Source organism: Schistocerca nitens, chromosome 7 (genome assembly GCF_023898315.1).
Source record: "Schistocerca nitens isolate TAMUIC-IGC-003100 chromosome 7, iqSchNite1.1, whole genome shotgun sequence".
In the NCBI taxonomy this organism is placed as follows: Eukaryota; Metazoa; Arthropoda; class Insecta; order Orthoptera; family Acrididae; genus Schistocerca; species Schistocerca nitens.
The window spans coordinates 326,740,807-326,764,645 of NC_064620.1; the positions used below are offsets into that span (position 1 = coordinate 326,740,807).

The window sequence follows — 23,839 nt, forward strand, 5'->3', positions numbered from 1 at the left end:
TACATTAAGAAGCAATAAATGTCTTTCAAAAAATTTTCCTGAAACTTTGGGTCAGGTCTTGTGTACGTTAATTTTTCGGAAACATTATGAGCGTGACAAAAAGAAGTGCCCCCACTTCTCCTTAAAAGCAACAGGACATTGAGTTGTGCACAAAATACAAAGTAGCTTGTTCCAGAGGCGGAGAGCATCTACAGGAAAGAAATTTGTAAATGTCTGTATTTTATGGGTGGGGACACCTGGGATACTAGACAAGTGAGGCCTTTTGTTTCGATGATGATGAGAGGTAATTATTCGTTGATGAGAGGTAGTGGAAAGCATGAGCGCTAAGGAGCAAGCATAATGTATGGTACTCAGTAACTTGTCTGACTACAATCCGTCAAACTGGGCGTATTAAGCACTGACACAGTGAAAAACAGGCGGTTGTTGCCTATGTAAGGCGTATAAGCGTCCATTGGTAATGCTGACTGTCTGATTCTCGTTCCTCGTGCCGTGCTGGATTACACCATAATAATGGAAATTCAGTAGTACGTTCCGTATCCTGTAGAAATATGTTCCGAAACTTTTTGAGAGCATAGAGGAAAGATGAAGTCTTCGTGCATGTGGTAACAGCTAACTGTCAGATGAGGATCGAGAGGTGTGACATTCTGTAGCCTGTCAGTTCTACGATTTTTATTTCACTTATTGCCTCTTTCAGCTCAGGTAATGTTCGTTAATGCAATAAAATGTCTAGTTACACCGTGGTTCAGCTCCACGTCGCTGTATAACCGACTTGTGCCAAGTCAACTTCAGTAATGAGCTTCGTAACCCCTTATTTACAATATGAACGTCGTGTTCAACACGCAGATGGATAATACCGACACACTTAAAGAGATACGATTTCGTTGCAGCTATGGGCAGGTGTGCGCTTCGCACAGCGTAATGCTCTTGACTTAATAACTGCAGTGCGAGTATTATCCAACAGCAGATGTGTTCTTGCTCTTATTAATATAACGCGATTAACCCGAAGTATACTAGCTGCATGTGTTGAGTATGCCATGTTTTCTCTGGTGTCCTATATGGCGAGGGGGAAGTTGTACGCTGATGGTTCACGCAGTTACATATTGTGCAGTGACGGCCGTTCCATAGTTGCACAAATCAAGATTTGCCAGACACGTTTTAGTGTCCCGTGAGATATAAATGTTTACGTACTGATTCTGTGTAGGTGGTAGCCTGCAGCTTGAAAATATTTAATACTCATTTAGTCGTGGCTCCCGCTTAACAACTTTCGAAGCGGAGCATATCTGAGATCTAGCTTTTGTTTCTGCTTAAATAAAGCCAAATGTCGAAAAAAGGTAGTCTTGGATGGAATGTAGCAATACAGTTAGTCTTATCAGACGGCGTTAATCCTCGTTTCTTCACAAAAGTAATAGAACACAGCAAACAGCACACGACAAAATTAGCAGTTATCATGCTACTCTTGTGGTGTCTACAGTAGGTTTTGACAGTTCACAAGGAAGAAATGAGTGATCTTCGTAGTCTTCTCCACTTTAAAATTTCATTCAAGGTATTTAAATGGTAGCTTTTATACTCAGCGTTTGGAAACTTCATTAGAGTGTGCTAATTTCCTGTGGGCTGATTCCGTGGGGACAAATAGAGAGACATCAGGCAATTTAGAATCTAAAGTGATTTTTCAGGGGGCTCGGCGATCAGAAACTAATAAACTGATAAGCGGTTGCGATAACAACGAAAATAGGAATATGAGAAATGTAATAAGGCACGTCCCCACCAACTAGGCTTTACACAGCATCAAGAAATTATAGTGGTTTTTTAAACTCTGGACTAAGCCAAGCTTACACGAAGTGTTACAAAGCACGTACTACCAAAAAAATTGCATTCGTAATACACGCTAATTGTGCATATTAGCATACTCTAAGATAACTTTTCTTGGAAGGAAAGGAATATGTAGCTGCCTGTAAGTTAAGCGGCCCGCTCTGCTGCCTTGAACGTCATGTGAACCGATGTTCTAGTATTCTGTATCACTCTCATTGCGCTTGTGTTTAAGGCTGTCAGAGGGTAGGGTTGGGGTTGCTTGGGGGAAGAGGCCAAACTGCGAGGTCATCGGTCTCCTCGGATTAGGGAAGGACGGGGAAGGAAGTCGGCCGTGCCCTTTCAAAGAAACCACCCCGGCATTTGCCTGGAGCGATTTAGGGAAATCACGGAAAACCTAAATCAGGATGGCCGGACGCGGGATTGAACCGTCGTCCTCCCGAATGCGAGTCCAGTGTGCTAACCACTGCGCCACCTCACACGGTTGTCAGAGGATAGGTTAACACTTTAGTGCACAATGTTCCTCTCAAGTAACACTGATTTCTAGTAGCTATGGGATAGGCACTAAGAACCTTAATGCATTGAAACTGGCATTGGCCGCACCTAACTTTTTGATGTGATACTTCGTCGACCAATTGTACAGATAAAGCGTGTTGCATCATAAATGAGAACAGCCAGACAGTTCCTTACCTTCTTTCTTCGTTGTTGTCCTTTCCTTTCATGAGTGAGGAAAGACTTCACGCAAGCTTTGTCAGATCACATTTGTAGAACACTAACGTGGCACCCCGCCACCGCATGGGTAGCACTAAGTATCTACAGCTGGACTTCTTGTCTAGCGCAGTAAGTAACTTAGTTTACAGGTGCAGTTATGAATGAAATTAAAAAAAAAAAAAAAAAAAAAGAAATAGGTGAGTCAATACTACCACTTCTACGAGAGTTGACTGAAAAGTAATGCCTGCACATCGTAACTCTTCAACAGTTGGCAGCATTGGTATGTAGCAGGTACTGGCTTGTTCCGTAGCCTCTTCTCTACAGCTCCAGTTGTCGGGGAGCCTTAGCATTGAACAGTTGTGTTGTTACAGTGTAAAGTATGGAACCCTGCGCAGACGGTCGGTCAATGCGATTTAAGCAACGTGCAGCCATTGAATTTTTGACAGGAGAAGGTGTCACCCCAAAGGAGATTAATCAGAGAATGAAAGTAGTTTATGGAAATTGTGTTGATGTGAGTACTATGCGTCTTCATTCTGGTAACGCGGTGGTGGTGGTGGTTATTAGTGTTTAACGTCCCGTCGACAACGAGGTCATTAGAGACGGAGCGCAAGCTCGGGTTAGGGAAGGATTGGGAAGGAAATCGGCCGTGCCCTTTTCAAAGGAACCATCCCGGCATTTGCCTGAAACGATTTAGGGAAATCACGGAAAACCTAAATCAGGATGGCTGGAGACGGGATTGAACCGTCGTCCTCCCGAATGCGAGTCCAGTGTGCTAACCACTGCGCCACCTCGCTCGGTCTGGTAACGCGAGAGAAGTTCCTGGCAAATTTCTAGTCTGTGCGCTTTCATTTCAGGAATCAGCATCCGGGGTACCCATCGAGCACAGATCTTCCGATAGCCATGCAAAGCAATAATGTGACCCCCGCCCCCTCTTTTTGTGAAATGTCGATTGCGCTTACAGTTTCTCTCTGAGTGATACGACGATCATCGTGAATCTATCTGTCAACATTTTGCTTTTGAAACGTCTTTGGTTGCTGTCACAGGATGTCCAACTCTTTGTTTGTCACGCAGGTCAGACGATCCCGCCTCAACATCTTTAAACTTACTCGCCCAACGACGCATAGTACTCACACCAACACAATCACCATAAACTGTTTTCATTCTCTGATGCATCTCGTTTGGGGTGACTCCTTCTGCTGTCAAGAATTCAATTACTGCACGTTGCTTAAATCGCACTGACCGACCGTCTGCGCAAGGTTCCATTCTTTACTCTGTAAGAACACAACCGTTCAATGCTAAGGTTTCCCGCCAACTGGAGCTGTAGAGAAGAGGCTGTGGAACAAGCCAGTACCTGCCGCATACCAATGCTGCCAACTGTTGAGGAGTTACGATGTGGAGGCATTACTTTTAAGTCAACCCTCGTATATGATTTAAACGACTGAAGCAGCGCACGCAAGGCGGCAAAAATGTTGTTGTCGTGGTCCTCAGTCTGAAGACAGATTTCTTGCAGATATTCATGCTTATATCCTGTGCAAACCTCTTCATCTTTGAATAACTGCTGCGACGTACATCCTTTTGAATCTGCTTATTGTATTGGTTCAAATGGCTCTGAGCACTATGGGACTTAACATCTGAGGTCATCAGTCCCCTAGAACTACTTAAACCTAACTAACCTAAGGACATCACACACACCCATGCCCGAAGCAGGATTCGAACCTGCGACCTTAGCGGTCGCGCTGTTCCAGACTGAAGCGCCTAGAACCGCGTCGGCCTCACCGGCCGGCGCTTGTTGTATTCATATGCGATTTTTGCTTCCTGACCCCCGCTTCCCATGCCCCCTCCACACACACACAGACAGACACACACACACACACACACACACATTTCCTTATAATACGAAACTGGTGGTCCCTTGAGGTCTCAGAATGTGTAATATCAGCCGATGCCTCCTTTTAGTCAAACTGTGTAGCAAATTTCTACCTATCTTATCTTCAGTATCCTTCTCTGGCATCACATTTCAAAAGCTTCTCTTCTTTTCTTGTCTAAACTATTAATCGTCCGTGTTTCACTTCCATATAGGACTGACTCTAATTAAATACCGCCAGAAAAGACTACGTAAGACTCAAATCTACGTATGAAAAAAAATTGCAACACCAAGAAGTGGTTGTGCAACATAAACAGAAGTTAATAAGCGCGTTTGACATCTGAAAGTTGATATTTATTCAAATTTCGTGCCAGTGGCATGAGAGTGGGGACAGTAGTGCCACTTTCAGAATTCAGATCAGGTTTGCGTTAAATACACGCTGTAGCGGTCGTGTTAGTTGCCCTTGAGATTGCACGTGGTGAACTGAAGTTAGCTAAAATTGCTTTTAAGGTGACAAAGACGCTATTATCAATACCTCACTGAGTTTGAACGACGTCGTGTAATACGGCTACGAGAAGCTGGATGTTCCTTCTGCGATATTGCAGAAAGACTTGGCAGAACTGTAGCCACTGTAGACAACTACTGGCAGCGGTGATCACGAGAATGTACGGTCGCAGGAGGACCGAGCTCCGGTCGGCCACGTGGCACTACCAGGAGGAAAGACTATCGTGTTTGGCTTATGGCTCTGGCACGTCTGCATCTGCAGCAGCAATCTGAGCAGCAGCTGGCGCAACTGTGACTCAACAAACTGTTAGTAAATATGTTACTTCAAGGGCAGCTTCGAGCCAGACGCCCTGTTGCGTGCTTGGCACTGACCCCAAACCACCGCCAATTGCGATTTTTGTGTTGTCAAGGGAGAGCTCATGGGAGGGCAGGATGGAGATCTTTTGTCTTTTCTCGTGAAAGCTGGTTCTGCCTCGGTGCCAGTGACGGCCGTGTGTTAGTTAGGAGAAGGCCAGTTGAGGTCCAGCAATCAAACTTTCTGCGTCCTGGACACACTGGACCTACACCTGGAGTTACAGTCTGGGGTGCGATTTCGTATGACAGTATTATTTCACGCACCCTCGTGATTCGACCTGTGTGTTGAAATTTACGAGCAGCATTTCAGGGAGTGTTGTCCAACAACATAACGTTCGCCCACATACTGCCGTTGTAACCCAACATGCTCTACAGAGTCCTCATGTTACCTTGGCCTCGACCACCAGATCTGTCTCCAATCGAACATATATGTGAGATCATCGGTCGACAACTCCAGCGTCATCTACAAACAGCATTAACCGTCCCTCTACTGACTGACCAAGTGCAACAGGCGTGGGACTCTATCGTAGAAATTGACATTCGTTACCACAACAACATAATACGTGTACGGTTTCACTTTTTCATTCAATATTCTTGCTGTTACACCAGTTATTATAGTACCAGCATTTCACATTTGCAGTGGTTTATCTCGCACTTACATTATAATGTTAATCACTGAAATATGCCACCTAGACAAGTGTATTCCCGAAATTTTATTACTCTACGCTTTTTTTGTGTTGCGTGTTTTTTCCGTCAGTGTATATTCTCTGTTAACAAATTTCTGTTGTTCAGAAACTCTTTTCCTGCGATTGTCAGTTTACATTTTATACCCGATCTACTCCTGCCATCATCAGTTACTTTGCTGCTTGAACAGCAAAACCGTCTACACAGTTTTGACATTGCATTCAGTTTGAATGAAGTATTTATAAAGTATACACACACTTTCCCCGTACATCAATCAATCTGTTCGTGAAAACTCCATCAAAATACCTACCAGAGTTCCTGATACTAGCCCAAACATACAGACAGAAACCGTGGCAGGTGCTTTAATTTAAAAGTACGTATAGATATAAATGAATGTTTACAATGAATCACATAAAATAGAGCAATATTTTAAGTACTACAATGGCGTAATCACTAATGAACAGATGCATTTTCCTAGAAGAAATTAATGATTAAGGCATTTAATTACATTCAGGAAACCGCGTTTACTCGATGAACAGTGCAATGAATTATTTTTTCCAGAAACATTAAAGCAGCGCCAAATAAACGGTTAACTGGCGAGGAATTCTGAGTTTTCGTGCGGCGTCCTTGCTCTGATATTTGCTGTGTTATCATAGGAGGCGACGAGTGTGAGGGAATTATTTTACCAAATACAGCGGACGCATATTGACATCGTGTGTTTTAATATACTTTACGTACAATACAGAGAAGTAGGTGCATCGAAATTAATTTAGAGCCGCGTATTCTTCTTCCAAAAGTACTTCCTCTGACGATCGAAAATCAAGTAGTTTTAGGTATGATGAATGGAGATTGGACATGTGGCAGGATTTTTGAAAGAGCTGAGGGCAGCAAACGATGTTCTTGTGTAAAATTTATTAGGCATCACTCGGATTTCAATGCATGTTTCAATCACACAATGCTTTCCCGAGACAGGAGATACCTGATTAAATGTATGCCACCTTTTTTAAAGTTTCAGGGGAATGCAGTGGAATCAAAGTTGGGTAGATCAGGAGTATTAGGCGCCATGATGAAGTTCATTTAATTTTTGCTGATTGTAAAATGTCTAGTGTCGTAGGATTATTAACTTGTAAATTTTGCGATGATTTTAAAGAAAGCAGAAGGTAAAATCTTATAGGTTGGCAGGGCGCGTCATGTTCGTCTAATTATTACTATTTTTCTTATACGACCAACGTTTTGACATTTGTGTTGGGATCTCCTTCATAACCTTCTGTTGTTATCGCGGCGGGAACAAAAGGGGTACCAGAGAAACTATGAACTAGTCACAACAACAACCTATAATTACTTGAAATTTCATCTGTAACCAAACAAATTTCGAATAAAAGTTCTCATACAGTACCTGAGTGTGTGTATATGTAACCATTCACGCTGATTTTTAAGTAAAGCTACTAGTCAGAGTCGAAAATGTTATCATTTGAAAAATATTACTCGACTCTGAAACCGGAATAAAATTTCATTTGGTTTTGTAAAATAGTAATAATTTGTCAAGTGAGTTGCATACGAATATTTCGATCTCTGTACGCATTTAAGACTAACAAATAAAAACGTCACCAGCTTTTAGTGAGACTAGAAACAGGATGGTATCCGCAAATGAAACAAGAAAAAAATTAATGAAACATTAAATCCGTAATAAACGAAATAAGTCCCACGAAAGTGACCGTAACTGTAATCGAGAATTTATTATAACAGCAAGACCCGTCGTGGTGACACCATCAACAGAAGTCACTATATTGCAGAACGAGCGAAAACTCTAGAGCTGGACTGGATCCTCTATTGCAGAAATTTGGAAATTTGTTGTAAGGTCTTATGGGACAAAACTGCTGAGATCATCGGTCGCTAAGCTTACACATTACTTTATCTAACTTAAACTAACTTACGCTATGGACAACACACCCACCCATGCCCGAGTGAAGACTTGCCCGAGTGAAGACTTGCCCGAGTGAAGACTTGCCCGAGGGAAGACTTGCCCGAGGGAAGACTTGCCCGTGGGAAGACTTGCCCGAGGGAAGACTTGCCCGAGGGAAGACTTGCCCGATGGAAGACTTGCCCGAGTGAAGACTTGCCCGAGGGAAGACTCGAACCTCCGACGGGGAGAGCCGCGCGGACTGGACAAGACACCTGAGACCGCGCGGCCCTCTATTGCGATCTTCTATTTATTTATTAGTTACTGTTGTTACATATAAGCTGCACCTAACAAGATTTTACAATCCATGTTTCACAGTTATTTATATTATTAAAGTCGACAGTACGTTAAAGTGCTAAGACACCTCTTAGTAATAATACTAACGAAAGTCACTAGATCACGGCATGATCGGAAGATCGAGAAGAACACGAGATTTTTCTAACGATGAAATCTACTCGAGCAGTTCGAGTCGTACTCAACTACAGCACTACTGACGCAGCAGTGTGCGGACAGAAATAACACCTAGGTAAGACTGACGGAGGCGTACCTTCTACGGCGAGGTGGAACCAGGTGCCGTTGGGCCTGGTCGCCGGCGTGCGGTTGGGGAAGAAGACGACGCACTCGTACCAGCCGGAGTCCGTCTCCCTGATGGAGGTGAGGTTGACCGAGCCGCGGCCGTACGGCGCGTCTGGAGACACCAGGGACACACGACCCAAGTAGCCGGGGTCGGCCGTGAGCACGCCGTCGTACCAGGAGAACACTGCGCGTCCCTGAAACCACACAAGCAGTCGTGAGGCAGTGAGAGCTCAGCATCTGGGCGTGCGACACACGGGCCTATAAACTTGCGGTGTTTCACATCCATTTGAAGAGGCAGCGAGTCAAGACGTGAGGTACATACCTTGAGGGGTGGTAGTAGCGATGATTCAGAACAAATACTTCATATGAATACATGACTTTTTCTTAACCGTATGCAAAATCTCAGGCGTCAGTCGCACGTCCTTACTGACTAGCACTCACATCCGAATATAACCAAACGACATCAGGCTACACAGTGTCGCCCTTACAACCATTTCAATGTGCGCTTCACTTGTCTGTAGTGAGGTTACGAACGCTGCAAGTGTACACGTTGTTTACTTCACGTTTTAGTACTACAACGGCTGCACCAGTGTACTATAGTGTTATTACATGTACAGTCAAAACAGTATAGGTCAGCATACTAAGAACGCCACAGTTCTTCACACATGCGGAGTGCAGTAATATAGTCTACAGGTTTTGCAATGGAAATTCTAGAGCCGCTGTTGACGAATACGGACGACTATTTTCTAATCGTAGAGTTCCAGATATCAAAGTGTTTGACAGATTGCGTAAGAGTTGTATGCTTCCCAGAGTAGAGCTCGCGCAGGATTACTTGGCAAGTGGGCAGAAACACACTCTCTTTCTTCGCGCTGGGTAAGTCCACCCATCTGTTCCGAAGGGACGGCCGCCTCAGTTACCTCTCACCTACATGGCTGTGAGCTTCTTCCGTTACTAACGAAACGTTTTCTGACCTCCTCAGCTCCAGCGCGAGAATGGAGTGTGTGCACGCCAAAGGCACTACAACCTTCCTCAAACGATTTCAAAGAAACTATTCGGCGAAAAAAATTATTCTCACACATCTCGTAGCCTCAGGCGTTAGCTTCATGATGAACCGCCTGTCATTTCGTTACACATCATACTTATTGAGATATTTCTGTATTTAGTAAAGTACTGTGCTAAATTCGAATAATTTTCAATGAAAAATTAGTGTGCGTCTGATGCGTCTTAGCCCACATTTTGCTGCATGAGAAATGGAGCTAACATATTGAATTTATCTTTAAACTTGAGATGAGATCTATATCGATCGCCAGTCTCGAGAAAATGATTTGTTTGCAGAGCAGTTAGTTCCGATCGTCTGCGCGAAGGAGAGTAGAAGTGAAACATTCTTGTAATCCTTCAAATCTCATAATCGGTTCGAGATTCCGAAACGAATTTTTTACAGATGACAGCGCACAAAGCGGAGAGTATTTCTCCACATAGCTAACATGCGTTGTTTTATCTACTGCGGTATACGTGTGACTACAAACTTTTTCTCTGAAATAATGTAAGTCTTCCAAGAGCTATAGACAGCTTGTGAAATGTATGGACTTTGCAACATGATAAATGAAGGTATCACACTATTATTTTTATACTAAGCATGGGGTTTTCATAAGTTGTTGACGTTCACTTGTCCTCGATTATTTGATTAATATTTCAGGATTGTATCGCAATTGCAGCTGCATTAGCATTTTAGTGACGTGAATTGTGTAAACACAGTTGTGTTTTTTGGAAAGACGCTAATTTTAACATGGCTGCAAGAGAAAGAAAAAAAGTGTAGAAGACAGGTGAAAATAAATCGCTCTCCTTGATCCAATTTCTGCATAATCCTGAAACCATTGTGTTTTAATAATGAATTTATTTGTCGTTTATAATCTGTTAATACGTTCTTTCGCATACTCCCTTACAAGTTCTGCGCTGTAGACGTTTGTGCGAAGGCTTATGGAATCTGAATGTCCCACACAAGAAGATCATAGTGACGTTGATATTCCACAAAAAAATGTTCAAATGTGTGTGAAATCTTATGGGACTTAACTGCTAAGGTCATCAGTACCTAAGCTTACACACTACTTAACCTAAATTGTCCTAAGGACAAACACACATACCCATGCCTGAGGGAGGACACGAACTTCCGCCGGGACCAGCCGCACAGATATTCCACAAACACGGGTGATGCACACAGTATTTGAGCAAGGTCTTCACCTGTATCATCGGCAGTGTGTGCAACATCCGTATTTAGGAGATGGTGCCAAACAAAAGAAATTATGTCAATAGATCATTGTCAGTGAACGCTGTATTCCACTTATTCTGTCCACTGATAAGTGAGTATTAACCCCCAAATACATTAATAACACGTTGAACCCTCACTAGTGGGAAAATGAAAATCCTCACGCTACTGTGGAAAAAAATGTTCAACGACGTCTCTGAGTGAACGTCTAGTCTGATATTATTGACGACCAACTCATCGATCCAGTTTTTTTAGATAACCGTCTTAATGGAGGACGCTATCTTCATTTCCTTCAAAATCTGTATCTCTTACCATAACATTGGTTTGATATTTCTTTGGCAACACAACGTCACATGTACTTTCAGCACGACGGAGCTTTTGCACATTCCTTACGGTCAATGACATAGTAACTCAATGAAACATATCCTGGGGGTTGGATCGGTCGCTATGGTCTCATATCTTGGACAACAAGGTCACCCTACCTTACTCGATTAGATTACTTTGTGTAGTGTTGGCTTAAGAGCTACATCTCTAAGGGTAGAATCCACACAGAAGCGGAAATCCTCGAATTTTACATCCGTGTGGTCAAGTAAATGACCGTATGAATGGGCTCAGATGAGGAACGCAGCACCTGTCTATAAGTGCTGCAAAGTACACTCCTGGAAATGGAAAAAAGAACACATTGACACCGGTGTGTCAGACCCACCATACTTGCGCCGGACACTGCGACAGGGCTGTACAAGCAATGATCACACGCACGGCACAGCGGACACACCAGGAACCGCGGTGTTGGCCGTCGAATGGCGCTAGCTGCGCAGCATTTGTGCACCGCCGCCGTCAGTGTCAGCCAGTTTGCCGTGGCATACGGAGCTCCATCGCAGTCTTTAACACTGGTAGCATGCCGCGACAGCGTGGACGTGAACCGTATGTGCAGTTGACGGACTTTGAGCGAGGGCGTATAGTGGGCATGCGGGAGGCCGGGTGGACGTACCGCCGAATTGCTCAACACGTGGGGCGTGAGGTCTCCACAGTACATCGATGTTGTCGCCAGTGGTCGGCGGAAGGTGCACGTGCCCGTCGACCTGGGATCGGACCGCAGCGACGCACGGATGCACGCCAAGACCGTAGGATCCTACGCAGTGCCGTAGGGGACCGCACCGCCACTTCCCAGCAAATTAGGGACACTGTTGCTCCTGGGGTATCGGCGAGGACCATTCGCAACCGTCTCCATGAAACTGGGCTACGGTCCCGCACACCGTTAGGCCGTCTTCCCCTCACGCCCCAACATCGTGCAGCCCGCCTCCAGTGGTGTCGCGACAGGCGTGAATGGAGGGACGAATGGAGACGTGTCGTCTTCAGCGATGAGAGTCGCTTCTGCCTTGGTGCCAATGATGGTCGTATGCGTGTTTGGCGCCGTGCAGGTGAGCGCCACAATCAGGACTGCATACGACCGAGGCACACAGGGCCAACACCCGGCATCATGGTGTGGGGAGCGATCTCCTACACTGGCCGTACACCACTGGTGATCGTCGAGGGGACACTGAATAGTGCACGGTACATCCAAACCGTCATCGAACCCATCGTTCTACCATTCCTAGACCGGCAAGGGAACTTGCTGTTCCAACAGGACAATGCACGTCCGCATGTATCCCGTGCCACCCAACGTGCTCTAGAAGGTGTAAGTCAACTACCCTGGCCAGCAAGATCTCCGGATCTGTCCCCCATTGAGCATGTTTGGGACTGGATGAAGCGTCGTCTCACGCGGTCTGCACGTCCAGCACGAACGCTGGTCCAACTGAGGCGCCAGGTGGAAATGGCATGGCAAGCCGTTCCACAGGACTACATCCAGCATCTCTACGATCGTCTCCATGGGAGAATAGCAGCCTGCATTGCTGCGAAAGGTGGATATACACTGTACTAGTGCCGACATTGTGCATGCTCTGTTGCCTGTGTCTATGTGCCTGTGGTTCTGTCAGTGTGATCATGTGATGTATCTGACCCCAGGAATGTGTCAATAAAGTTTCCCCTTCCTGGGACAATGAATTCACGGTGTTCGTATTTCAATTTCCAGGAGTGTAGTTCAAATGGCTCTGAGCACTATGGGACTTAACATCGGAGATCTTCAGTCTCCTGAACTTAGAACTACACTACTGGCCATTAAAATTGCTACACCAAGACGATGTGCTACAGACGCGAAATTTAACCGACAGGAAGAAGATGCTGTGATATGCAAATGATTAGCTTTTCAGAGCATTCACACAAGGTTGGCGCCGGTGGCGACACCTACAACGCGCTGACATGAGGAAAGTTTCCAACCGATTTTTCATACACAAACAGCAGTTGACTGGTGTTGCCTGGTGAAACGTTGTTGAGATGCCTCGTGTAAGGAGGAGAAATGCGTACCGTCATGTTTCCGACTTTGATAAAGATCGGATTGTAGCCTATCGCGATTGCGGTTTATCGTATCGCGACATTGCTGCTCGCGTTGTCGAGATCCAATGACTGTTAGCAGAATGTGGAATCGGTGAGTTCAGGAGGGTAATACGGAACGCCGTGCTGGATCCCAACGGCCTCGTATAACTAGCAGTCGAGATGACAGGCATCTTATCCGCATCGCTGTAACGGATTGTGCAGCCACGTGTCGATCCTTGAGTCAACAGATGGGGACGTTTGCAAGACAACAACCATTTGCATGAACAGTTCGACGACGTTTGCAGCAGCATGGAGTATCAGCTCGGAGACCATGGCTGCGGTTACCCTTGACGCTGCATCACAGACAGGAGCGCTTGCGACGGTGTACTCAACGACGAACCTGGGTGCACGATTGGCAAAACGTCATTTTTTTCGGATGAATCCAGGTTCTGTTTACAGCATCATGATAGTCGCATCCGTGTTTGGCGACAACGCGGTGAACGCACATTGGAAGCGTGTATTCGTCTTCGCCATACTGGCGTACCTCCCGGCGTGATGGTAGGGGGTGCCATTGGTTACACGTGTCGGTCAGCTCTTGTTCGCATTGACGGCACTTTGAACAGTGGACGATACATTTCAGATGCGTTACGACCCGTGGCTCCACCCTTCATTCGATCCCTGCGAAACCCTACATTTCAGCAGGATAATGCACGACCGCATGTTGCAGGTCCTCAATGGGCCTTTCTGGATACAGAAAATGTTCGACTGCTGCCCTGGCCAGCACATTCTCCAGATCTGTCACCAATTGAAAACGTCTGGTCTATGGTGGCCGAGCAACTGGCTCGTCACAATACGCCAGTCACTACACTTGGTGAACTGTGGTATCGTGTTGAAGCAGTATGGGCAGGTGTACCTGTACACTCCATCCAAGCTCTGTGTGACTCAATGCCCAGGCGTATCAAGGCCGTTATTACGGCCAGAGGTGATTGTTCTGGGTACTGAGTTCTCAGGATCCACGCACCCAAATTGAGTGAAAATGTAATCACATGACAGTTCTAGTATAATATAGTTGTCCAATGAATACCCGTTTATCATCTGCATTTCTTCTTGGTGTAGCAATTTTAATGGCCAGTAGTGTATTTAAACCTAACTTATCTAAGGACAGCACACACATCCAAGGCCGAGTCAGGATTCTAACCTGCGACCGTAGCAGCAGCGCGGTTCCGGACTGAAGCGCCTAGAACAGCTCGGCCACCGTGCAAGGCCACGTGCTGCAGAAAGCATTGCAACTGAATGTGGACTTTCTGAGAATCTTTTCTGAGAAAATTTACACAATCTAAAAATACAATAGGTCACAATTTTTTATTTACTATCTCCGACATTTGTCCTGTTCCATATATTTTCATTAAATCCTTGGAAACTGATAAGAACTGAAGGTATGACCATATGACGTTTCTCGTTAAGTACAGTAGTACTTTCACCCCACAAAGCATGTACCTCTCTTCCTGACTCGCCATGTATAAAATTCATCTGCAGATTCACTCAGAAGGAGATAATCGAATCCAATGACCCCAGTCGCGGGTCAATTGCTTGCGTGTTAAATGAGTTGGAAAACTTAATATGCAAATTTCTCCCATAAAATCAATTTTCCTCGGAAGTCTAGACCCACCAACGTCTTACAAAAGCATCGGATCAGAAAAATTTTCGTACCCACCAAGCATACACTGACCTGACAAAAGTCGTGGGATAGCGATATGCACATACAGAGATGTCGGGAGCTTCGCTTACACGAGGTATCAAAGGGCGTGCATTGAAAGAGCTGTCATTTGAACTGAGACGATTTACGTGAAACGGTTTCCGTGAATGTGGCCACATGACGGGAATTTACAGACTTTGAACGCGGAAGGGTATTTGGAGCTAGGTGCCTGGGAGATTGTTAGGGAATTCAATGAGTATAAAAATCGTACCGAGAATGTCACATTTCAGGCATTGCTTCTCACTACGAACAACACAGCTGCCGATGGCCGTGCCACTCTGCCAGGCACTTGAATGTGATTTGCAGAGTATCCACGTAGATGTAGACTTAACGAACGAGAGCAGCGGCGTTTGTGTAGAGATGTCAGTCCTAACAGACAAGCAACACGGAGTTAAATTACAGCAGAAATCGATGTGGGCCGTACGACGAACGTATCCGTTAGGACAATGCGGTGAAATTTGGCGTTAATGGGCTATGACAGCAGATGACCGAAGCGAGTGTCTTTGTTAACAGCACAACATCGCCAGCATCGCCTTTCATGGGCTCATGACCATACCGATTGGACCATAGTCGACCTGAAATCCATGGCCTGATCAGACGAGTCCCGATTTCAGTTGGTAGATGATGGTAGGGTTCGATTCTAGCGCAGACCCCACGAATTAATGGACCACATCTGTCAACAAGGCACAGTGCAAAAAAATGGTTGAAATTGCTCTGAGCACTATGGGACTTCTAAGGTCGTCAGTCCCCTAGAACTTAGAACTACTTAAACCTAACCAACCTAAGGACATCACACACATCCATGCACGAGGCAGGATTCGAACCTGCGAACGTAGCTGTCGCGCGGTTCCAGAGTGTAGCACCTAGAACCGCTTGGCAACCCCGGCCAGCGGCACAGTGCAACCTCATGTAGCTCCATAATGGTGTTGTCTTGTTTACATGGAATGGACTGGATCCTCTAGTACAACCGAACCGAGCACTGACTCGAAATGGTTATTTTCGGTGACTTGGAGACTATTTGCAACCATTCATGGACTTCATGTTGCCAGAAAACTATGTCATGTTACCGGACCACAGTTTTTCGCGATTGATTTCAAGAATATTTTGGACAATTCGAGCGAACTATTTGGCCACTCAGATCGCCTGACATGGATTCCATCGAACAATAATGGGACATAATCGAGAGTACAGTTTGTGGACAGCATTCCGCACCAGTAACGCTTTCGCCATTATGGACGGCTATGGAGGTAGCACGGCTAGGTATTTCTGCAGGGGACTTCCAATGGCTTGTTGAGTACAATCCATGTCGAGTTCCTCCGCAGCGCTGTGCAAAAGTAGGTCCGAGACGATATTAGGAGGTCTCTAATGGTTTTGAGACCTTAGTGTAATACTAAGGAAACTCCCAAAAAAGGAAGAGGGCCATTGAGTTCAAATTTGTTTCGTGGAACCCCATGCTGCCCGTAATCGCGATGTGATTGACATGCGTAATCACACTTCCATACTTATCAAGAGGTCCGAAACGAATAATACGGTCTGCTGCCATCCTGCATTAACGTCGTACATTCCAGCAGGTATTTATCCCATAAGCTAGGGGTGATGCGGTTCTGTAACATATCTGTGTACCGCAACGTTAGTCACATAGTTAACTTCGCTTATCGTTAATCCGTTACTAAAAAGGTAATGCCGTTCAACGTTAAAACTTTACTTTACTCTAGATCTAGCGCAAGTGACAGTTAATCATTCAATCGTAATAGTAAAATTCATGTTGATGGTTTTAGTGAAACGAGCAAGTGGACTAAAAGTTTTACCGTTGTTTAGGTACAAATGTTTTGATTTGGGAAGTTAAAGTAGGACATAGAAGATGAATGTAAACCTGCTTAACCAATTAGTTCTATTATCACATAATTATCTATGTTATGTTTATCTAATGCGTTAAATGACAAATTGTTGCAAACAAATGTTTCTTAACATTACTGGGTCAAATGGCCCTTTGTAGAAACTTCCACTGTGATACCAGCACTACATACTAAACATAGCGTTCACATCTCATGCTCAAAGTGATGCCCATTGGCTTGCATACATAGGGTCACTCTGCGGATGAAGGATGCCCTACGTCGTGCTACTGTTTCCTCTTTGATGGCCGTACAAGCATCAATAATGCTTTGCTTCATGTCCTCTGGTGTTGTTGGTTCATGTTGGTAAACAGCATCCTTCACTGTCCCCCAAAGAAAATAATCCAGCGGTGTAAGGTCCGGAGATCGGGCAGGCCACCTAACTGGGCCACCTCGTCCAGTCCAACTACCAGGGAACTTACGGTTCAGAAGTCGTCGTGCTCGTAAGGCGTTATGTGCAGGGCATCCGTCATGCTGATACCACATGACCATTCTCCGGTTCAGAGGTACGGTGTCCAAGAGAACAGGAAGATTGTGTCGTATAAATCTGGAGTGTTGTCTGTCATTTTGGATGCCATTTATAAATAAGGTCCGATAATGGTATCTCCAATAATCCCACACCAAAGATTAACTTTCCACGGACGTTATTGCTCTACCTGACGGAGCCATTTTGGATTGTCTGCGGACCAATAATGCATATTCCTCATATTGACTATTCCTTTGTTGGAGAATGATGCCTCGTCGGTAAAGAGAACATCTGCAAAAAAATTTGGATTAGTCAGAAGTTTTTGCTGAGCCCACCGACAAAATGTTACCCTATTGCGGAAGTCATTTACATGAAGATCCTGGTGTAAATGAACGTGGTAAGGATGAAATTTATGACGTTTAAGAATATGCTGTGCACTTGATTTCCACACACCAACTTCACGTTCAACTTCACGTGTGCTGATTTGAGGATTGGCCGGCCGCGGTGGTCTAGCGGTTCTAGGCGCTCAGTCCGGAACCGCGTGACTGCTACGCTCGCAGGTTCGAATCCTGCCTCGGGCATGGATGTGTGCGATGTCCTTAGGTTAGTTAGGTTTAAGTAGTTCTAAGTTCTAGGGGACTGATGACCACAGATGTTAAGTCCCATAGTGCTCAGAGCCATTTGAACCATTTTGATTTGAGGATTCACAGCTATGGTAGCGAGCACAGCAACTTCAGCACGTTCATCTGTGCGTGTTCTAGGACGATGTCGAGGTCTTGGATTTAAGCTTCCCGTTTCACGTAGACGAGATGTGAGACGACCAAACATCCGGCGCGAGGGCGATGGCTTGTCAGGGAATCGTCTTCTGTACAGTCGTTCTGCCTGAGCAGCATTTCGTCCACCTACAACAGGTTACAGTACAGGTATGTAGATTAGGGTAGAAAACAGACATATTAACTTAATAATCATAATGTTCGCTAACAGTACTATCGACAAACAAGCAATCTCATAACGTATTTCCCGTCAACGTACATTCTCCATAGATCAGCTGCATTTCTACCATATCTTCATGTGTGTATATCATACTGTACAGTATAAGTTCCACAACACAACATTTATTCGCAATGTGTACTACCTCCGTGCCGTCACTAGACTACTCTGATGCACGACTACACTGGCAAGTGGTGTACTGCACGCCAAAGCAACAACAAATGGGATGCTCGGAGGGTGGTGGAGTACAGGAGTTAGCATGGGTCGCAAATCATAAACAAGGCGAAGTGGTAACTGTGGCAGTAGTGGGAACTACGTTGGACACTTGACTAGGTAGAGCCAGGCCCTGCGCGACAGGCACAATGGGTCATATAACGCATTAGATAAACCTTATTTTGGGTGTGCAGGATAAATAAGACAACCCGACGGGTGTACACCGATCGGTACTGGTTCATATTGTGTACGTAGATACGTAAAACGTGCAAGAGGGAAACCATTACGTGCTTATGAGAGTTGATGGCAGCAGACTGTATTATTCGTTTCGGACCTCTTGATAAGTATAGAGGTGTGGTTATACATGTCAATCACATCGCGATTACGGGCAGCATGGGGTTCACGCCTGAGCCTCAGGACGTGCGCTAGCAGCGCATGTCGGGTGTTTCAAGCGTCAACTTCGCGTCTTAATATCTCGGGATGTAATGGAAATATAGCGATGCAATCAACGCCATTGTATATGTACTTTGTCATGCTATGGATTGCCGAAGAAAAAATATAGGAGGTTCATTTAAAAAAACATAAGTTTGTGTTAAAAACACATATGCTTTCGTTTTAGAATGTTTCCAAATATGTACGTTCATGGGCCCCAGCCCTACATTGATACCGGTGAAAGTCGTTTTCCAATAGCTGTTATAGTTCCAGAGACATTTTGGGTGGACAAGATAGCTGGGACACCCTGTATACTGGGTGTAAATTTTAAGTAGACATACCAGAATAATTCGAAAACTAAGCTTCACACGAAAAAATGTGTATAATCCAAAGTTGATTATTTTTGAGGGGGACATCTGCTGGTGCTAAAATTAGTCCAGCACCCCAGCCCCCTGGGGGTGGGGTGGGAGATAACTTAAAAATTTCAAACAGGAATCCCCATTTTTATCGCAGAATTAGATTCTACATAAAAAAAACTACATACATTTTGTCTTAAACATTTGTTTTGATTCTTGGTAGTTGGCGCTGTAATTTAAGAAAATCCATGTTCTCACTTTTGCATGGAAAATGGTTATGCATAAATAAAAAATACTTACTTACTTCGAAAAATTTTTATTCGCTAAAACTAAAACTCTCCTTCTCTCCATATTACTTTTTTCCACAGATTCGGATAAGTTTTGTTTGTTTCGTGGTCATGAAGCCACACATCTTTTAATTATCAAGCAAATCATCTGAATAGCTAACTAGTTAACCAAACATCCTACTTACTAACGGGTGAACTCATGTTTTATTTATCGGTAACCATTTTCCACGCAAAAATGAGAACATGGATTGTCTTGAATTACGGCACCAACTACCAAGAATCAAAACAAATGTTTTTTTTCATAGCTTTTTATGTAGAATCTATTCTGCAATAAAAAATGGGGATTCCGGTTCGAAATTTTGAAGTTACCTCCAGCCCCACCCCCAACGGGCTGAGGTGGCGGGCTAATTTTAGCACCAGCAGATGTCCGCCTCGAAAATAATCAACTTTGGGTTATACACAGTTTTTTCGTATGAAGCTTATTTTTTGAGTTATTCAGGTTTGTCAACTTAAAATTTACACCATGTATAGCTGATATTTAACATAAACTCACTCTATATCTGCCTTGGTCATGTTCCCTTTGACAGCAGCCGCATTCTCACTGCTACATCAGCTGCCCACTATTAATGGCACGTGTTCCCCTGATTGCGATACCCACAGCAGTGGCATATTATTCACATTACTCTGGTTCAAATGGCTCTGAGCACTATGGGACTCAACTGCTGTGGTCATAAGTCCCCTAGAACTTAGAACTACTTAAACCTAACTAACCTAAGGACAGCACACAACTCCCAGCCATCACAAGGCAGAGAAAATCCCTGACCCAGCCGGGAATCGAACCCGGGAACCCGGGCGTGGGAAGCGAGAACGCTACCGCACGACCACGAGATGCGGGCTCACATTACTCTTTCTGCATCATTTTTTGTACTAAGATTAAACATAAAAATTCCCCTCATTATTGACCTGTGGCTGTCTTCTCAAAAATCTCTATATTTAACTACTTTCCCAAATAACTAGACCAATGAGTTGACTAGTAAAGTAAATTAATAAGGTACTATAAGCTGACAGTTACAATTATGATACCAAATATGATTCTTTTAATGGATTTTTCTTTCCTTACACTATTGGAAACAGCCTTTTAAGAGGACTTCAAAGACACCACATTTCTGGTACTTCATCAAATACTACCAAGATGACAGTGCCACAAACCACTTCCCTGCCATCAGGAGGAAGGATCCCTATTGTAGAATATACAAGAAATTACATAAATCAAGTCTGGTTAGAGTTTTACCTGTGTACTTGGAGTCAATCAGACTGTGATCTGACAAACCGCATGTGAAGCCATTCAGACTATTACAGTGAATGTGACTGTCGAAAAGTGACAAATGTTGTCTAGTTTTCAGAGTAGTGGTGACACTGTAGTCTGAAAGGTAATGTGATCGTGCCAACCACACAAAATTTATCGTTTCAAAGACTATTAAAACATCAAGAAACTCGTGATGTAAGGAAAAATATAAACCCAAAGAAAAAAACAGCAACTGATAAGAGCAACGCAAGTAACATTTTATCAGCAGTAACAGTAAATCCACACTTGACTATGACGCAGCATAAATATGCGAGTGAGATCAGAGAAAGCATGTTCTGCAAATACTGCATTCCCACAAATGTCACCCTTTCCACAATTACCATGATCAACAGGTTCATGGTAATTCAGTTCTTGAAAAAGTGTCTACGAAAACTGTAAAGGGACGTGGTGTGTCTATCCAAGAATTTCTTTATAGCTGAAGCATCATTTACAAACTATGAGCAAATCAAACATCGCAATATGCACTACTGATCATCTGAACATTCACGTTGCCGGGAAAGTGGATAAACAACGACCTTTGCCCGTCAACGTGTAGTGAGGGCTTTCTAGGTTTGCGCCCATCTTTGTAGATGGCACTTTGTGTAGTCAGAAGTATCTACAGCTTCTAACAGATATACTGCCGCAGTTATTGGAAGACATCCCACTGCACATAAGAAAATCCATTGGGTATTTACATGATTTATGTCCTGCACATTCTTCACAGATATATGCAGACGTTCTTGAAATTTTATCTCTGAAAAAAGTAAAGAAAGAATTCTACGAGGAACACAGACTATTCCCAAAGACATGAAATGCGTTGCAAGACAGGCCTGTGCTGGACGGTACAGTTTTGTGGCGCGTCTTCTCCTGATAGCGGGACAGTTGTTTTGAACTACGAACCATGAACCACATTTTATCAAATAAATGTATTAGTGAAATTAATTAATTTCATGAGAAAGTAGTTGCATACGTCGAGGTATTTTCGGCTGCTGCTCCCACTGAGGTAACTGAATTGCTTCTAAAGGCTGTCATAAATGTAAGAGTGCTCTTATTCAATGCCTTGTGGGGTTAGACCATGGAAGTTATCCACCAAGTAACCTCTCTGCGAATGAAAGATAGTTGTGACATTCAATAAAATTTACTGACGTTTGACATACTTTTTAAAAGAGAAATCTAAAGCACAAAACTTTGAGCATATGATGACAACTGATGCACTCAATACAATTAATATGATCGGTATGAAAAACAGACTTGTAATTTTAAGCAGTTTTATATTGTGGCGTAAAGAAGGAGCAATTTTATATTGTAACCTACAGAGTGCTTAATGTTACATCACACCTAACTTTTATTATGTGCATATTCAGATTATCCAATAACAAGTAGTCAATTAGATGCGGACTGGGTGCTTGAAGTCGGTCTTTCATTGACAAAACGAGCGGTGGATTATCTGAATTGTATAATAGCACGTCTGCTTCCTAAGATGCAGAGTGACTCAGTGGCCATCGTCCTGAGGAAGTGGTACTTATCTCAGAGTATGGCCATCGTCCTAACGATGCCATCACCGTCGACGTAGGTCCACCACTAGTACTCAAATTACGTACTTCATTTCTGGAACGTCACCAGAGTTTAAAAACGTCATATGAGGAATAAGAACGAAATAAGTCGCCAACAAAGGAGGTGCAGTAAAATGCGTGTCTGAATGTTGTAAGTGGCGACGAAAACGAGCTGCAAATCTGAGAACAGCAGGAGAGAGAACATGCCTGGGCAGTTTCCTTATACGAGGGCAGTTCAATAAGTAATGCAACACATTTTTTTTCTCGGCCAATTTTGGTTGAAAAAACCGGAAATTTCTTGTGGAATATTTTCAAACATTCCCGCTTCGTCTCGTATAGTTTCATTGACTTCCGACAGGTGGCAGCGCTGTACGGAGCTGTTAAAATGGCGTCTGTAACGGATGTGCGTTGCAAACAACGGGCAGTGATCGAGTTTCTTTTGGCGGAAAACCAGGGCATCTCAGATATTCATAGGCGCTTGCAGAATGTCAACGGTGATCTGGCAGTGGACAAAAGCACGGTGAGTCGTTGGGCAAAGCGTGTGTCATCATCGCCGCAAGGTCAAGCAGGACTGTCTGATCTCCCGCGTGCGGGCCGGCCGTGCACAGCTGTGACTCCTGCAATGGCGGAGTGTGCGAACACACTCGTTCGAGATGATCGACGGATCACCATCAAACAACTCAGTGCTCAACTTGACATCTCTGTTGGTAGTGCTGTCACAATTGTTCACCAGTTGGGATATTCAAAGGTTTGTTCCCGCTGGGTCCCTCGTTGTCTAACCGAACACCATAAAGAGCAAAGGAGAACCATCTGTGCGGAATTGCTCGCTCGTCATGTGGCTGAGGGTGACAATTTCTTGTCAAAGATTGTTACAGGCGATGAAACATGGGTTCATCACTTCGAACCTGAAACAAAACGGCAATCAATGGAGTGGCGCCACACCCACTCCCCTGCCAAGAAAAAGTTTAAAGCCATACCCTCAGCCGGTAAAGTCATGGTTACAGTCTTCTGGGACGCTGAAGGGGTTATTCTGTTCGATGTCCTTCCCCATGGTCAAACGATCAACTCTGAAGTGTATTGTGCTACTCTTTAGAAATTGAAGAAACGACTTCAGCGTGTTCGTAGGCACAAAAATCTGAATGAACTTCTCCTTCTTCATGACAACGCGAGACCTCACACAAGTCTTTGCACACGAGAGGAGCTCACAAAACTTCAGTGCACTGTTCTTCCTCATGCACCCTACAGCCCCGATCTCGCACCGTCGGATTTCCATATGTTTGGCCCAATGAAGGACACAATCCGTGGGAGGCACTACGCGGATGATGAAGAAGTTATTGATGCAGTACGACGTTGGCTCCGACATCGACCAGTGGAATGGTACCGTGCAGGCATACAGGCCCTCATTTCAAGGTGGC

General features: G+C 44.4%; 1 protein-coding gene across 1 annotated transcript in view; it reads right to left on the reverse strand.

Moving 5' to 3' along the window:
• The window catches only part of LOC126195084 (protein borderless), a 444,253-nt gene that overhangs the window by 104,061 nt on the left and 316,353 nt on the right, over positions 1 to 23,839 (reverse strand). The window contains exon 4 of the mRNA XM_049933546.1: positions 8,431 to 8,653. Within this exon, the coding sequence (XP_049789503.1) occupies positions 8,431 to 8,653 (223 nt within the window). The remainder of the gene's footprint in view (positions 1 to 8,430; positions 8,654 to 23,839) is intronic.